A 19,369-nucleotide genomic window follows, 5' to 3' on the forward strand; every position below is an offset into this window, starting at 1 on the left:
TAGCACGTCGAAAGGGGGGGGGGCAAGCGATTTTTGGCTGACCACTTTGAGAATTCACCACCCCGGGGTACACATAATTATTGCACAGCCCCTTACATAAATTACCGGTATGAGCCCGGGGATGGGGGGGCAAGAATTTTTGGCGAGCCAAAAGGGGAGTAATTTTGGCAAGCCTAGGGGGAGCGAATTTTGGCGAGCCGTTTGGAAATTTATCCTCCCTCCGGCTCATAATGATTGCACAGCCAGCCCCTTATCAATCACATGTATATCAATCAATCAAAGTTTAGGGAAGTCCCTGGATTATGTGGTGCATCAAAGAAAGAAGGGAATGACAAACATGGCGACGCCCACATCTGTATTTTGATCTGTGTGATCTCTCTGTTTGACAGCACTATATATTGAGCTAGTTGCAGGCAATAAAATGTCTTCAGTAGGCCTAACCAGAATTAGACTCGAAGGTGTTGAAATCTTTCCTGCTCAAACAGAAGGAAGTGATAACGTGTTTAACAACGCACCGTTTCGTCTGGCCAAAGCAAGGTAAGCTTAAAAAAAGAGTAGGCCCTTTTAAAGTAAGTTCACCAACTCATGAACTTCATCTTCATGCATGTCATGTGACATGTCAGATTTATGAAATTAAAGTATTTATATTTAAATTCATCTGTATTTCTTTAATGGCAGAAAGTCGTGGGGAAAAATAAAATAAATGTGACTTCCAACAACTTCAAATCAATCAGAATTTTGACACGGACTAGACGAAGATTGAAAACAGGAAAAATTGCATTTTTCCCCAAGAATATAATACAAAAAATTGAACTTTTTTGCTTCTCGTCAAACTATAGAAAAATTATCAAATTTGTGGACATCGTGGAACATTCAACTACGCTTGTTACTCCGCGACTAATCATGCTAACTACACGCCGCGTACAACGCTACTCTACGCGTCCGTATTAGCGAGGCTATCTGCGTACAACTGCTTACTACGCACAGCCATGCAAAGAGCATGTTCCACGATGTCCACGAATTTGATAATTTTTCTATAGTCTCATCATATATATTAAAGCGCTTTAAAATGAAAGAAAACGGATGAGCCATAAATGAATTGAACGACGAACGTCATACGACATGTGGTTGTGGAGATGCTAATTATTTGAATACTGTCTCAATTTTTTCAGCCAATTTCCTGTATAAACTTTTTGTGCATGCCACAGAATTAAAGAAGGAGAACCGGGACTCCCTATACCGCCACGTACAATCGCACCGTCAGCTATGGGGAGAAAATTGGGGGGTATTCTGGGTCCTTGCCTATGGTGCGCAGAGACAAACAAAAACAATTCTTCGTCCAGGGACAGCCAGGGCTGTCAACTTTTTGGAATTGCTTGGCGTGAGACAGAGGCATACCGGGATTTGCAAACTACAATGTTCATTTGGACCCATGATTATTTGGGAGAATGTGAAAAGGGACAAAAATTATTTTGACGATGCGTGAGATTTTACTCATTTTCCAGCTTTTTGCGTGAGATTTACTGCCTAGGCGTGAGATTATACTACCTTGGCGTGAGACCGTGAGAAAGTGATCCAATGCGTGAGACTCACGCCCAATGCGTAAGAGTTGACAGCCCTGGGGGCAGCGCTAGGTTTTCAAACAAGGGGTCAAAAATAGAAATGTTTTGAAACTATGGATCCAAAACAATAGCAATAAAGGGTTCAAATGACCCTTTAGCAACCTCTAATTATGGTAATTTTGTGCGCCAAAGGCTAAGAGAATGTGCCTGTGACCCCATGGTGCAAGTTAGCACTACCCCTGTCTGTGTCTCATCTGAAGCGTCTTGGTACTCGTGTGCAGATCGCATCAAGTGCGTCTCTCAAATGTGCCCATCATCCATGTCGCGCTTGCATGACAATGAATGCCTCGAGTGCATTCTGAGGGAAACCAAATACCCCCAATTTTTGTTCCATGTCTGTATCAAGATGGCGGTCGAGTCCCAATTCTCTTTCTCTAATTCTGTGGTGCATGCACATATTATAAATTAGGCATACACTATGCATACTTAAAGTACACAGTTTTAAGAAATAAGCACTTGCTAATTACTGAACTGTACAATCCTAGATTGATTTTCTTCGTATTTATTATGTATTTGATACACGGTGAACAAATATTCAAATGAACATGTATGACTAACATTTTGTTTTCTGTTTTCTGATGCAGATTCCAGCTGTGACAGAAAGATGCAAACCACAGTGAGGGCCGACACAAAATGCAAAAATAAAGAAAAACTTATTGAAAAAGAGCAAATTTGTGTTCAAGTGTGTCATATTATTTTTATGGTTGTCATTGAAAAATCATGGTTTCGATACTACCCACCTGAGTACACCTTTGCACTGATACAAGGGGGGGGGGGATAATGTGTTTGAGTGGGCACCCTTTAAAATGTTTAAGCTCTAGCTGATGCATGCAACCTCCCAGCAAAATGTTTTTGAATGGGCACCCTTTGCTCCCTATTCCAACAATCATGCGGAAACTCGAGGGCGAGTTCACTTGATCATCAGAATGGGGTCACTCCCGCTCAAGTATGAGCCCCCCTCCCTCATCCCCTTCCTTCAGCATACAATGCTCCCTATTCCAGAGATCATTGCGGAAACTTGAGGGCCAGTTCACTTGATCATCAGAATGGGGTCACTCCTGCTCAAGTTACCCCCATTGTATAGTGTCATAGGGGCACATGTTCCCCCCATCAATTCGAAAACTTAGAAAATCCCATAGGAAAATGGCCGAAAACAGCCTGTGCCCCCCCCAATCATGGTGGTTGCCACTGCCCCTCCCACCCCCCAAATCAAATTAACAAAAAATTATTTTAAAGAATCTATGGGTTGATAAGAATTAATTATTTTTCAATTATTTAGAACCAAAGTTTATCCAGTAATTATCAATTTCACATGCATAAGGTATACATCAAATGCCCAGTTTACTCACTTTTTCCCCAGGACTTTTTCACAAGGCATCCATGCAATCTCAACAAAGTAAACCTTTTCATGTACAAAAAACTACATCTATTCACTGCATATTCAATTTAGCTTACCGCTAAACAATGTTTATTAGATATTTGAAGAATAATTGCAGCAAAATAAGTTCAAAATCTGCACGTTAAAATCCAGTACAAAGCAGTCAAAATGCTTTTGACACCTCATTTGATATGTCAGCCCAGAAAACAATAAAACACTGGTCAATTTAATGTAGTGAAGTCCAGATTTGAAAGTTGCACTTATACAATACAAAAACACTCAGATATCATTACACAGATTTCCTTCCATTATACTGAATACAAAATCAATACAATTTACTGCAACTTTAAAATCTTGGGTTACATTGATTTAAATTTACGCTGTGACATCAATATTTAGTCAATTGCTACAAATGAGGTGTCAAAATGTGCAGAAATGAATTCTGCTTCCAACACATTTTACAGATTTGTAATACAATCGCCCATTTTTGAATAATGGTCATTATTTAAGGGGGGGGGTCACTTTTTTGAGATGTTTAACATAAAATATATATAAGAAGTGGTTGTATTGTACTGTTGTGTATTCCCAGGTGGGTCGCTGATGAGGAGGCTCATTCATGCGTTGTGTGTACTAATAAATTCAACCAGATCCGTCGCAAGCATCACTGCAGACAATGTGGCCTAGTACTGTGCAGCAAGTGTTGCAAAGAGAAAGTGCCTTTACCTCAGCTAGGTTTTGACGAGCCAGAGAGGGTGTGCGATGCGTGCCTACCTGTTGCGGAGCTCATCACCAAATCACGATCAACAATGGCGGTAAGCTCAAGTTGTAAATATTTGGGGATTGTAAGCTGGGTTTACATTACAGTTGTTGGGTGGGGTATGCAGCATATTGTAATACACAGGCATGGGAATTTTCAGGTTTAAACCTGAATTCAGGCTTTTTTGTTGTCCAAATTTCCACCTTTTCTTTTAATTCAGTCCATTTTTGGCCTTTTTAGCCCAACTCCACACACTTTTTCAGGCTTTTTTCAAATACCTCAGGTTTTTTCATGGCTGAGATTTCTCATGCCTGAATTCACTAAGGGGATTGAATGGTAGAATTAGAAACACAGTAGAATCAAGGGGATAGTGGGGGCATGTAATGCCTACAGTTTTGTCCCCAGGGTCTGGGAAAATACTTTTATAACTTGCTTAATTTAGGATAAGTCATTCAAATTGTCATTTGGTATTTTTTGAAATGACAAATTTGGCAAAAAATGAAGAAAACAGAAGTACTGACGAAGTTGAAGCCCCATTCAAATACATGTAGCTACTTTAGATACTGTCAATATCTAAATTACAGATTCGTGTAAAATGTCTTATTTTGTCTTAAATACATGGCTGAACTACTCGCAGGCTATGTTAGCACATCTATGACAATGACAAAGGTACCAAAATCTGAATTTCAATGATTTTTACGATCGTCCGGATGAGCAAATCACTGAATGGGCCTTAATGTAATAAGTTCAAAAAAGTACAAACCCCATCATTTCCCCACATTCTCCGGAAAGGTGGGGGAGTACTTGAACAGTGCATACTTTATAGCAGTATCATCATGGATAAGAGATGCTCGACTATTCGTAGTGGACTTGCAGGTATGGGGAAGTACAGTATAGCATTTTTCAGACTCTGGTTTAGCTACTGTATTGTTTGTAATAAACGCCTGGGGCATTGCATTTATCCAAAAGGGGGGCGTTTATTAATTACGTTTCACTACCTGGAGAGAATTGATCAAAAATTGAATTCCCTCCTGAGGTTCGTATCTGTCAATGAGTTGACCAGATCACAAGGATGTCATTATAGCTAGAGGCAGTATATAACACAAATGGGTCAATGAGTTACATAAAAATGACCTTGTGTGGTATTTAGTTCCCAGGAAGCAGGGCCGTAGCAAGCGGGGCGGCCGGGGATGCCATGGCCGCCCCACTTTTTTGAGAAATTTGTTATGTTTTTCTTTATATATCTCTATTTCAATTTGGGCGTAATTTGGCCGCCCCACATTTGTGATTGCCGCTCCACATTTTTTAACCTTGCTATGGCCCTGCCAGGAAGTGAGTTTTGCCTGAGGCAATTTGTGGTTAAATGTTGATCCCTCACTACAAGAGTTATTACCGTAGATTTGGTTGAAAAAGGAGGTGAGACATGATCAGATCTCTCCAGGTAACAAAACGTAATGTGGAAGTGAATTGTCAATGCAAAAATCTTAAAAATCTGGGTCAGTTTCCCGATGGTGCTCTTGTAGAAAGGAGGGATTTACGACTATAATGCTACTACCATGGCGCCGCCCACAGAAATTGAGTGGAAAATGACATTTTCGTGGTAAATGCAACAAAATTACACCCGTAAGTGCATTAACAAACAAGATTCTGGTATGATATTCACCAATAATTGGGCAATGAAATGGAAGTTTGAGTCATAATAGGTTTTGTTCATGCAATTTAGCGATCATCACTGACATGACTGATGCAAGTTTTAAGTTTACTCACACAAAATGGCATGGAAATGTTTTCATTCTTGTCAATTTTTCACGGAAAAATTGAAGGAGGCGTTTATAAGAGGGGGAGCATTTATTACAAACAATAAGGTATATAATGGGCCACAACATTTCAAAAAACTGGTTTTTCCAAAAGTCAGAATATTTGAAAATTTTCCAAAATAAAGAACACCCCTCCCATTGGATCAAGTTTACTATTCAGTGGATTCATTATTATTAATATTGTAAAATTGCAAATTTATTTAATGCATATATTCAACTTTTGTTTGTTTCAGAACTTCCAAGGTGAAGCAGCCGCAGGTTTATCCGAACTGACACTCAATATTAATGATTTGAAGAAAGTGGTTGAATTGGGTGGTTTACAGACCCTCATTTACCTGTGTACCAAACCCAATGAACAGCTACGCCAGGCTTGTGCTTCTGGCTTGCATACTTTAGCTACACATCAACCATTACTCAGTATCTTAGCTGATGCTGGAGCTATCAAAGCAGTGTGTAGGTAAGTGGTTGAATTAGGTGGTTTACAGACCCTTGTATACCTGTGTACCAAACCCAATGAACAGCTCGCCAGGCTTGTGCTTCTGGCTTGCATACATTAGCTACACATCAACTATTACTCAGTATATTAGCTGATGCTGGAGCTATCAAAGCAGTGTGTAGGTAAGTGGTTGAATTAGGTGGTTTACAGACCCTTGTATACCTGTGTACCAAACCCAATGAACAGCTACGCCAGGCTTGTGCTTCTGGCTTGCATACATTAGCTACACATCAACTATTACTCAGTATATTAGCTGATGCTGGAGCTATCAAAGCAGTGTGTAGGTAAGTGGTTGAATTAGGTGGTTTACAGACCCTTGTATACCTGTGTACCAAACCCAATGAACAGCTACGCCAGGCTTGTGCTTCTGGCTTGCATACTTTAGCTACACATCAACCATTACTCAGTATCTTAGCTGATGCTGGAGCTATCAAAGCAGTGTGTAGGTAAGTGGTTGAATTAGGTGGTTTACAGACCCTCATATACCTGTGTACCAAGCCCAATGAACAGCTACGCCAGGCTTACTTCTGGCTTGCATACTTTAGCTACACATCAACTATTACTCAGTATATTAGCTGATGATGGAGCTATCAAAGCAGTGTGCAGGTAAGTGGTTGAATTAGGTGGTTTACAGACCCTTGTATACATGTGTACCAAACCCAATGAACAGCTACGCCAGGCTTGTGCTTCTGGCTTGCATACGTTGGCTACACATCAACCATTACTCAGTATCTTAGCTGATGCTGGAGCTATCAAAGCAGTGTGTAGGTAAGTGGTTGAATTAGGTGGCTTACAGACCTTTGTATACCTGTGTACCAAACCCAATGAACAGCTACGCCAGGCTTGTGCTTCTGGCTTGCATACGTTGGCTACACATCAACCATTACTCAGTATCTTAGCTGATGCTGGAGCTATCAAAGCAGTGTGTAGGTAAGTGGTTGAATTAAGTGGTTTACAGACACTCATATACCTGTGTACCAACCCAATGAACAGCTACGCCAGGCTTGTGCTTCTGGCTTGCATACATTAGCTACACATCAACCATTACTCAGTATCTTAGCTGATGCTGGAGCTATCAAAGCAGTGTGTAGGTAAGTGGTTGAATTGGGTGGTTTACAGACCCTCATTTACCTGTGTACCAAACCCAATGAACAGCTACGCCAGGCTTGTGCTTCTGGCTTGCATACTTTAGCTACACATCAACCATTACTCAGTATCTTAGCTGATGCTGGAGCTATCAAAGCAGTGTGTAGGTAAGTGGTTGAATTGGGTGGTTTACAGACCCTCATTTACCTGTGTATCAAACCCAATGAACAGCTACGCCAGGCTTGTGCTTCTGGCTTGCATACTTTAGCTACACATCAACCATTACTCAGTATCTTAGCTGATGCTGGAGCTATCAAAGCAGTGTGTAGGTAAGTGGTTGAATTAAGTGGTTTACAGACCCTTGTATACCTGTGTACCAAACCCAATGAACAGCTACGCCAGGCTTGTGCTTCTGGCTTGCATACTTTGGCCACACATCAACCATTACTCAGTATCTTAGCTGATGCTGGAGCTATCAAAGCAGTGTGTAGGTAAGTGGTTGAATTAAGTGGTTTACAGACCCTTGTATACATGTGTACCAAACCCAATGAACAGCTACGCCAGGCTTTTGCTTCTGGCTTGCATACGTTGGCCACACATCAACCATTACTCAGTATCTTAGCTGATGCTGGAGCTATCAAAGCAGTGTGTAGGTAAGTGGTTGAATTAGGTGGTTTACAGACCCTTGTATACCTGTGTACCAAACCCAATGAACAGCTACGCCAGGCTTGTGCTTCTGGCTTGCATACGTTGGCTACACATCAACCATTACTCAGTATCTTAGCTGATGCTGGAGCTATCAAAGCAGTGTGTAGGTAAGTGGTTGAATTAGGTGGCTTACAGACCTTTGTATACCTGTGTACCAAACCCAATGAACAGCTACGCCAGGCTTGTGCTTCTGGCTTGCATACGTTGGCTACACATCAACCATTACTCAGTATATTAGCTGATGCTGGAGCTATCAAAGCAGTGTGTAGGTAAGTGGTTGAATTAAGTGGTTTACAAACCCTCATATCCCACAAGGGGGGGGGGTATATATATATTTGTGGGGGGATATATATATGTGCCACCTAATATCAAAGATTAGGGTATAGAAACATTGAGATATTGAGATATTCCAATTGAGATCTATATTAAAGGTATGACTTTAAGATTCCACACAGGTGAGTGTAAATTTTAACACGGTTACCTGAATGAGTAACTCCATTTAAAATCTACACTCCCTGGGTTGGAGATTGAGGTCATGCCTTGTACAGCCCATTGCGTAGGTATTTGAGTAGGCCTTGTGTAAGGTGTAATTGTTTTTGTTGATTTCAGTTTGTTGTCTACTGCTAATGAAAACCAGGAACAACTACTAATAGATGGGATCAGTATACTCATGATATTTTGCAAATCACCAGGCCTGAAAGCCAAAGGTAAGTTACACTGTAAAAAAAGATAGCTATAAATGAGATTGAAATGGTAATTAGACCAAATAAGGCTATGGTTTCAGGGGCATAGCCAGAGGCCAGCCCACAGAAATGTTGTAGGGATAAAATGGGGATGGCAAAGAGTAAAGTGTCATAACTAAAAATGGGACTAAAAATTGCCAAATGGGTACGAAAATTTGGCTTTGCCCCCTCCCCCACACCAAAATCCTGGCTATGCCACTGTTTGATTTTGAGTGTGGTATCTTATAATTGGCTTTTGCTACGAAAAAGGGGATTAATCCAGGCCCAATTACTGATAATTACCCCCTTTGGTCAATTACACTTCCAGCTAGACAAGCCCACCCCAATGATAAACCACAGCAGACAATCCAAAAGATGGAAAATTGTTATGTATTAATGTTGTTTTGGTAGTTCTATATTGGGAAATCAGCAGGAGCTAATTGGAGGGATTAGTGTTAGGATTTTTATACCTTTTTCGTAGAGCAACCAGAGTATACATATATTTCATATTGTAGGAGTTCTAACAGCGACTGCTTGGAAAATACTTAGATCCATGCACTCGGTCTGCCATAGAAGATTGTTTCTTGTGGGTAGTGTTCCCTGCAATTTCAGTTGTGAATGAAATTGTTTGGCACAACGGGAGCCCACCTTAGGGCCCCTGGTGGGAAAATCTTTATTTTCTTCTTCTTCTTCTTCTTTATAGGCCTTGCACCAGTTTGTGGAGCAGCTGGGGTGACAGAGCAAAAATACTTATACTTTGTACAACTTATCAAAAGTCATTACATCTCAAATGCCAACCAATCAGGAGTGAGATGGATTCACTTCGGCATCACACCAAGTGGCTTTCATCAAGCAGTGTTCATTCAAATGTAATTTTTAATGTACATGTAGACATGAGAAATTCACCAAATTTATACAATCTTTTTTTGGCTTATATCCTTTACCATTCCAGTTGTGTCTGATGGTGCCATGCAGCCAATACTAAATGTTTGTAGTATGCGAGTGTCAAGTGCAATAGCCCTGATAGCCATGCAGATGCTGAACTTAGTCACAGAGGATGAGGGTAGCCATGCAGCCATAATCGAGGTACTCTTAATGTGGTTTACTTTCTTGCTGAAATTGAGTGGTGCTCTCAAACCATGTACTGCAAAGCATGATATTTACACAGCATTAAAATTTCACATTTTGGAGAGAACCAATGTTTCTTTGACATGACTTATTTTGGGAATTGGTACATTTCCTTTGAAGGCCAGTAGCAGAAAAGATCCTCTTGTGAATGAACATTTTGAGAATCAACTGCATTCATGAAATTTTCATGCACACAAACATTTCATGCTTTACAGTACCTGATGTATTCAATGGGACAGTTTGCTGTACATGTACCAAGTATCTTTAATAAATCTTTACTAAAACAATAAAAAAAATAAAATAAAAAAAACACTGACCTGTCTTCCACAGGGTGGTCAATGACAACCATTCACCAAACAACTTTTTTTTTTTGTCTCATGATATAAATTTAAATTTAAAAGGAAGTGTTCATATGCTGTATTTTATCCTAGCAGCATTGTACTTATTTCTTATCTTGTTATTTGCATATTATATTTGACAACAGAATGACAAAAGTGCTCTACCAAAACTTCTGAGTCTTACGATATCACCAGACGAACAAGTAAGTGATTGACTGTATTAATGTGATTTCCAATGATCATTAATTTTGTTCTCTGTACCCTATTAAATTGAGATCAAGTAAGACAAAAATGGCATTCAATGTTCCACAATGGTTAATCTTGGATTAAAGGGATAAATATTTTATCAGCAAAATATGTTTCAATTTTGATCCTTGATCAGCTGGTGCTATCTGCCCAACAGGCCGGGTTGCTCAGTTCCCACATGCTGTATTTATAATTGTATTTTAATATATCAATGTTTTTGATGCAGTACTTTTTAATGTGCAATATATGTATTTTTAAATGTATGCTGGCAAATAAAATTAAATGAAATTGAATGAAAACCAATCATTTGGACATCAAGAAAATCCTATCACATCATTTTTAGTTCATTCATAAACACTATAAAAATATATTTTAATTTCCTGTTAAAAACCTTAAAGCCCAGAATTGTCAAAAATATCATGATAGTGGCATGCACGGCCCCAAGGAAGAACAACTTTTGTTGAATTGGGCTTTCCGTGTTGAAATAAAGTCTAATATATGAAATATCTTGACCTACCGGCAATGAAATTGAACCAGCTATTATTGTGTAGCTTCACACACATTATACACATGCATAAATGTGACCCGCTCCCACAAAACCAGACATAAGTCACTAATTTTGAAAAGTTTTTGATGTCCTCATTTAGTATAGGTCTTCAGCTTGTGGTTCTCATCTGTGGTCTTTCAACAGGAAGGGGGGAAGCGTCACATAAAGAAAGGGCAAATGCAATAAAAATGGCTTTAAAGTTGTAAAATGACTTGGTTTGACTCAGAAAATGCTAGATTTTGGGTGCTTTAGACATAAAAGAATATTTTGTTTTCACTGGTAGGTTAAAGTAAACATATTAAGGAATCAAAAAATAATAAAAACTGAAAAACAAAATCTGCAAGGTTTTTCACCCCTTTCCCAACTTTAACTTGTTGTATCTCGAAATGGCTGAGTGCAACTTATGGCAGGTTTCGTCAGAGCGGGTCACAAATGTTCTCATTATTCTACCCACGCATTGACAAAAATCAAAGCATGAAACAAATTTCTCAAAGATTGGCTGTTATTGGTTCATTGCCTCATGAATATTCAATGCATTTATGAATATTAATCATTTTGTTTTGTGTGTACTACAGATGCAGGAAGGTGTATTAAAAACATTGGCAAGACTTTCTATGGGCACAGATTGGCATAGGCATAGGATTATACAAGTAAGGAACAACAGTTACCAGTAGCATGCTTGTGTTTTATGCATGCCTGTGCATGCCTTTTGTTCATGCAGTATAGACCTTTTCAAATCAAATGAAACATTCGGAAAACAGGTTTGTGTGCACCAAAGCAGTTGAGCCAGACTCGGGGAGCTAGTACCCATGTCATTATGCCTCCATTTGATCTGTTGAACTTGGTGCAGCCACCAGAAAAAAACAATGGGTACTAACCGTGTCAACAAATTGGTGGACAAGGAATGTCTTGAATTTGTACCCTTTCGGGTGAAATTACAGCTTATTTAGCCAATGTCAACATGGGGTCATCAGGTAAAATATTGAACTAACATCTCAGCTATTTGGCACTTCACAGTATGATAATAAATTAAAAGAAATGTGCAAATGTCTGTCATTTGTTGGCACTTTAGATTTAGGGCAGACCGACTGACCCTACTTGAAAGGTCCGTCCGCCCGTAGAACAGGGTTTTGTTGCCTAAATACTCTGAATCAATTTCATGATTTTTCACACTGTTACAATGAATTTATTACAATTTCCATTTTCAGGAAGATTTTTCGTCCAGCAAATGTCTTGTGAAAGTGCTCAAAAATCGTCCCAAGAACATCCAGGTGTTGGTTAACGCTACCTGCCTTATTGCCAACCTTGCTACATGTGAACAAGATCAGGTAAGGCTCCCAGCGCATAGATGAGGGGCAATTTCTCAACAGAGGAATGTATTGCATTGTGTTACCACAAAGTGCTGGTGAAAATTATTTATTTTTTGTTACCAAGCGCTTCAATAAAGTTCCAACTTATGCCCATATAAATTCACATAAGCGCACGCATTATGCAACCTACCTCCAGCGTAAGTGCTGTGCCCAATTGCGTGTATGCCATTCCATATCAATAAAAAATGTTATAAGTCATTTTTTCACCAATTATAAGTCGAACAAACTATAGGATTATGTGCATCAGAAAATGAATATAAATGCGCCATTTCGACCAAGGAGATTAGGTCGTAACCTGACTCTGAATTGCCTGTGTGTAATTCTATGATGCAATTGCACCTTAAAATTCACCTGATGCGATACAACTTTAAAGGTGAGGTGCAAAATTGCAATACCACATTGTACTGACTTCATGTGTTGATTGTCTGAGACTGCACTTCATATCCCGGGCTTCATATGTGACACAACCCAAGGGGGCCAAAGGAGGCATTTCTGAAAATTGAGTTACTGTAGTTATTACATTATACATGCAATAGGCTATCATTTACTGAAAACACCAAAGGTCTAACATACTTGGTTCAAAAGTTATGAAGTGTTTTGATGTCTATTTTCTTATGTATTTTATTGTTTTTTGCTCCATATTTTTGCCTTTATCTCAGTTTTAAATTTGCCGCCTTTGGCCCCATGGACCAGATCGTGTTACATATTGTTCTGCTTCAGATGAAATTGCACCACAACTTTCAAAATGTGGTGCAAAAATGCACCCAAAGGTAAAAAAAAATAATTCGAAGATTGCATCTGCCATATTGGTTTGTCATGATGAAGGCTGAAATAGTGTACCTCTCGTATTTATCAGTAAAAGCCCCAAAATGTGCCCCAAATAACAGTCTACCCATCCCACCCCCTCTGGTTATGACCATGCTCATAAAGAGTTTTATTTTTTTTTATCATTAACACCCAAATCCACTCATATAACTCTTATATGAATATCCACTCATATATCACCCAAATCATTGTAACTTGTATCTTATCTTTAATGTCATTTTGTTGAATCTTTGCAGAACTCAATGACAGACTACATGGATTGTGTGTGCCAGTTGCTTGTGGAATTCAAAGCAAAGCAAGAAATTCTTACTCATGTCATCAGAGCTCTGGCTAACTTTGCCAAATTCCCACCACACAGTTACAGATTGGTAAGACAAAAACAAATTATACTTTTAAATTAATGAATTGTGTGTTTCTTTCTCTAAACGGGTCGCTCCATTCGGAGTCTCGTGCTACCGCAAACTGCTCAAGCCAGGCTAACAAAGCTTAGGCAAAAAAAAAAAAGTTGTTTGTTTGTCCTCCACCGCCCGCTCCTCAGATGAAGGCCTGACCAATATTTTTTTTTTATTATTTTTTTTTTTTAAATAAAAATAAGAACAATTCATTTTTTTTTCCAGATTTGGAGTATCTCTGGACCTAGCTAGAGCTAAATGCTAAGATCTTTCATGGTTGAAAATAAAAAAAGCCCACCAAATCATTAAAAGAATATGACATGAACACAAATTATAACTTTAACTGCATATTAAAGAAACAAAATGTTGGTTTTTTTAAGTCACCATGAATGATTGTAGCATTTAGCTCTAGCAAGGTCCAGAAATCGCCAAATCCGAAAAAAAAATTAAAAAAAAAAAAAATCCGTCCGCCCGCACGACCGCTTTCAAAGCTGTGGAGGACAAACAAACAATTATTTTTTTTGGCCTTATAGCATACCAGCTAACATAACAAAAATAAATTTTAAATATTGTTCATCTTTTTCCCTACAGGGCCAGCATTTGCCATCTATAGTCTCAATATGCTTGAAGGTATGTGATACATACATTGTATGTTTTAAAGATGTTTGTTTGTTTTTATTTATTTATATATTTGTTTGTCGCTTGAAGGAATGGCTGTTGAAGCACTTTTCAGTCCTAATATGTAATATCTAACTTGTCAAATTTCACGAGTGGACGTGGAAGGTGTGTAAATAACAGCACATATAAATACAGTTTTTAAGTAAATTTACTTTACACTTCCATAAATTCTGCGAAAAAAACAACTCACACAATTATATATAAGGTGGCTTTGTTACATTTTGATGTGCAGCTTGGATTTCAAAACACTGTCTCTTGAGTATTCCTTCACTTAGAAGATTCAATTAGGTCTTAAATTTTCTAATTATTTTCTTATGACGTTTGCCATGAAATGTGCCAATGGTGGCTGAGGATTAGGGGAGGAGGATTAGGGGGAGGGATGCATATCGTAAATTTGATTTAAAACCCCCATACAAAATTTGAATCTAGTAAAAAAATGTCTAAATGGACTCCCAGACATCTAAACCAAGTAAATAAATACAGAAGTTCATTTAAAAACCAATACTTGCTCAAAATGATTGTAAATGTGGAAAAAAAGAGGTGGGGTTACATCCTCCCTACTTTGTGATTGTTTTTGCCCGCAGTCTCTCATTTTTGAACCGATTTCCATAAAAAAAAGGTGTCAATATGCTGAGGAGGATGAACCACTTCAAATGAGATGTGTAGGTAAAATGTTTGAACCATTTCATTTTTTTACTATGTAACACAAAGGTACCCCAGGTTGTGACACAGGACCATACAGTATTTTATATCATTTACTAGCCCAATTTTCATGTGACAATGTGCCAACAAAAAAAGTGCATTGTGGAGTTAACTCAATGAAATACAAAAAGAAATATTAGCGTTATTCATGTGTGATCACCTGCAAATTTATTTAAAAACACAACAACAAATGATTCTACTTGTAACTTATACGACATCAGTAAATATACCTTATTGTGTTTTGTTTCCATTTCTAGTCCACTAATAAAGAAGTACACACAAATGGTTTGAGGACAATTCTGTATATGCTGAATCATTCCACGGGGGTCACACTCTCACAACTCATGAGGTAAGTATAAATACTTTTTTTTTAATATATTAGGCTATGAAAAAAAAATGTTTTTTTGTTTCCTCCCAAGGCTGGCACATTTTTTAATATGAGAATTCCATAAAAAATGTATGTTCATGCATAAAATGAGCAAGATTTAATATTACTTGGCAATTAATTTTATCATAAACATTTGGGATTTGAAGTATTGCATACTAGAAATACTGACTCAAAAAATTGGGATGGTGGTCTCAGGTAGGTTGTCCGAATGTTTTTTACAAGTAATTTGCAGCCTATTTTACAAGTTGACCTGAAATGACCTTTGACATTAGGATTAAAATCATCATATGACACCAAATTTTAACCAAAAGCCTTACAACACGCACAGACAACCTAGAAATGATTGTATTTTGACTGACATTTTTCCATGTAATATTATTATCTTATTCCACAGGGATGGTGCAACAGAAGTGTTCACAGCACTAGCAAGTACTCCTGGTATTATAGATGGCATCCAAAGAACATTACAACAGCAAGTACCAGAAAGATGTTCACCTTCCTAAGATTATGCACTGACTACCCCACCCCAATCCTCCTATCTGGACAAACTATATAACTACAACATTTCTATTGTGGCTGTATGCACAAGTACACTGTCACCAAAGTACCTGATTGGTACACACAGATCCAATGCTGCTAAATTGCACAGGACCTACTAGCAGTGGTACTGTACTGATACTACACTGGTACTCCAATGGTGCTCTACAGTACCAGCCAAGTATCTTGGCAACAGTGTAGCTGTGCAGGTGGCTGCAGTAGGAATCTGGTAGTGTGGTACTACACCCCTCGATAAATTTTGTGACTAATTTTGAATTTTTCTCAAAAAATAACTACACACTGGAAACAAAAGTTATGTATATTTTAGGGGCAAGGAATCCACTATTACTTAACTGAAATTATTTCTGTGATTCAAGACAAGTGGTTCATTAAGAAATGAGGTACATTCTAGCGGTACCTTGTTTCTTATCATAAATAACGTACTGCTTGTCTTCAGTCACTGAAATTCCAGTGTAGTAACTGGATTCCTTGCCCCTATAATATACATAACTTTTGTTACCAGTGTGTTATTATTTTTTGAGAAAAATGCAAAAATGGTCACAAATTTATCAAGCGGTGTAGTACCACCTTTTAAGGGACATTTAGAGATACTCATTGCTTCAAGATCTTCGGATCAGAAAAATATCAATTTGATCATAAAGTAACTCACTGCATGGATTAAAAATCATAGATATCCAAGTGTCCCTTTAATGGAGGAGGGTTTCACTCTCTTCACCTTTCAGTTCCAGTGGTGCAACCAGAAAGGGTCAGGAATGTGTTTTAGCACCATGACCCTTACTTCTACTCCATCCCTCCCCAGATATTGTTAAATCCTTAGGGGTGCAATTCACAAACACTTGCCACATATTGTGAGTCCTAAACACATCCCAAGTCTGAAACCCATCTTTACACTTCCATAAGATGTTAGAGTGTTAGAGTTACTATGGGTTGGGACTTACGATGGGTAAAAGGATTTACGACGCATTGTTAATGTTATGAGCTATTCCATTTGAAATCTGCCATACTATTATTAGGTATGTCACAGTGGCTGCGCAATAATTCTGCCACACTGTGCATGCAAGCATAACAGTGAATTAAAAAGCGCGCGCATCAAAGTCGGCTGATTTTAGGAAAACATCAATGTCAAAAATGAATTTCCTTAATATGTTCCATTTATCCCAATTGTTTGAAATTTTAATATATGATATGTGAAACCTTTCTGAAGCTACCATTGAATCCGACAAAATTAAATTTTGCTTTGTTCAAGAATTACTGCCTGTTTAATGGATTTTTTGACGATCGCTCATAAATCAGTAAATGAAGAGCTTTGTTGCAAAACCCCTAACATCCACTTTTGACTTTTTGAGAAAAACAGCTTTTTTTAATTGTGCAAGTATTACTGGTTCGATTTGATTCAATTTGGGGTTGGATGAAGTGTTGATGAATAGAAACTAAAAGAATAGGTTTGGGACAATTTTCAAGGCTTCCTATTTATTTTATTATTTCTTTTATATCGCACCTTTTGTGGATGTAAGGGGTTTTGCAACAAAATAAATTTACCCCTTTTCTAGAAACCAACTTTGCAATCAAATTTGAGCCCATTTGTTTGCACTACATTATGTAACTTGACTAATGCTTTGAAAAAAAAAAAAAAAAATTGAAATATCTCATTTACTTTTTTAATTATGAATTTTTAATTAAATTCGGAAAATGGCATTTTTGGGGTATTTCCGAAGCTACACCTTTTGTTAATTAAAATTATTTTTTCAAACATAGTGACCCAAAAACAGTTCCTTTTGGTTTTAATAGGTAAAGAACATTCCAGGCTACCATTATACATCAAAAAATTTAAAACAAAACAATTCTATATTCATTTTAAGTTCAGATTTCCGGAAATTCCCTAAGATTTCCCAAACGGGAAATATGCGATAACTCCGGAAGGGAAGGAAGTATGAAGGTCAAACAACCACCAAAATGTGTATGTTTACCCACACTATAATATTATGCCAAGAACTCAATTTGGCCAAAAGTGGATGTAAGGGGTTTTGAAACAAAGCTCTTCAAATATAGGCCTATTGAAATAGTCTGATCTACCACCATTTAGCTAAAATACTAATCTTTCTTAGCATGTAAATTATTTCCGTCTACATTGAATGAAGCACTTGAGGAACACTAGTTAAAACATAATATTATCAAAGATATTCCACAGGGAGTAGTTTTCCAAACCACAATAGTTTTAAGTCATTGTGTGTGTCCAAGGCCATACTAGTTTTGTATACGCGCTAGAGTGAAATGGCAGTTCCTTTTACCATTTGCCCTCCTACGTTAATCCAGATAACAAAATGTTAATTTTAAGTCTCATTGCAAATGAATGTATATTTTTACTTTTCGGATTTGGCTTTGAGTAATGGTGACACATACCATGTTGACAGTAAAAAAGAAAATTCTATTCCAGACACCATCAAATTGTCAAACTTTGTATTTTTTGTATTATTTTTAAGTAATTAACTGCAGTTTCTTTATTCAACATCATAACAGGTTCATACTTGACAAATTTATGGTGAATGAATACACTTTCATTAAATATTAAAAAACACCAAAATTACTCATGCCTAATTTACATAATAATATCATGAATACATAATTAGCTGTAATTAGCTAATTTGCATAATTAATTACTTTTTGTGTATTTTTTGTTATCAATTGAAAGAACTTTGTATACATATGTGTGCCAAAAAACCCGCACCCTGATATCATGTACGGTTTTCCACTGGCATCAATTTTGCATATTAATTAGCTGAACATAGTCATTTTTTCAGCTTTAATTTGTCTGCTGATTGGCCGAAATTGCTAAAATAGTACATTTGGTTAATTTATTATAATTATTCAATGATAAATTTTTAAATTTTGTTTTCTTTAACGAAGTCAGGAAAGATAGGCATTTAACCTGTGATACTTAAATTAACGCTGCTTTTTCAAGCAAGCGTCCAAATAAACCGTCAAAATCTCGGAATGTGCCAATTTTGTCATTGCTGCCATTTTGTGGCAGGTTTTTATTCCATTTACGAGCATCTTTAAAATGACACTACATCACAATGCATTGACCGATTTCAATTCCGTTTTTTGATTTTTGATGCTTTAATAAAGCTCATTCATGTAGAAACATTAAATAACGTGTTTCTGCTGCGCTTATTTTTGATGTGATATGCCTACTATTATGGAAGATTTAAGAAAAGTCTTCCACAGAGGGAGGATGTTTTTCAAATTGAATAGGCTAGGGTTAATTATTTTGAAACCCATACTCCCCCTGTAATCTGTATGGCTTTACTTGTATATCTTCCCCCAACTGGAGTGAGTTTTTCAAATGGAAGTTATCCAATTGTCTATTTTATTTAAAACTCATATTCCTTCTGTACGGTGGTAGACTTTAGCTAAATCTTCCACAGGGGGAGTGTGGATTTAAAAAAATAGAATAGCCCAATGCACCCTGGTAGATCAGATATCTATACGTACTGAACATCCAGATTTCATTCCTTTATCCAGTATGTCCCCCCCTCCTGTGATAGCAAGAGCCTGGTTATGCCACTGGGCATTTCTAAAGAGGTCAAACCAAAAGACTGATGAAGTGCTAT

General features: G+C 37.6%; 1 protein-coding gene across 1 annotated transcript; it reads left to right on the plus strand.

Moving 5' to 3' along the window:
* The first annotated feature begins 339 nt into the window (after positions 1 to 339).
* On the plus strand, positions 340 to 16,855 carry LOC140171631 (uncharacterized). The gene is made up of 12 exons (XM_072194916.1): positions 340 to 537; positions 3,590 to 3,812; positions 5,808 to 6,031; positions 8,474 to 8,571; positions 9,539 to 9,672; positions 10,199 to 10,255; positions 11,421 to 11,495; positions 12,054 to 12,173; positions 13,277 to 13,408; positions 14,024 to 14,062; positions 15,070 to 15,161; positions 15,595 to 16,855. Exons 1-12 carry the CDS (start codon positions 422 to 424, stop codon positions 15,701 to 15,703), a joined length of 1,419 nt encoding a protein of 472 aa, XP_072051017.1. The 5' UTR covers positions 340 to 421; the 3' UTR covers positions 15,704 to 16,855.
* The last annotated feature ends 2,514 nt before the right edge of the window (positions 16,856 to 19,369 follow it).

The sequence above is a fragment of the Amphiura filiformis genome, chromosome 15 (genome assembly GCF_039555335.1).
Source record: "Amphiura filiformis chromosome 15, Afil_fr2py, whole genome shotgun sequence".
In the NCBI taxonomy this organism is placed as follows: Eukaryota; Metazoa; Echinodermata; class Ophiuroidea; order Amphilepidida; family Amphiuridae; genus Amphiura; species Amphiura filiformis.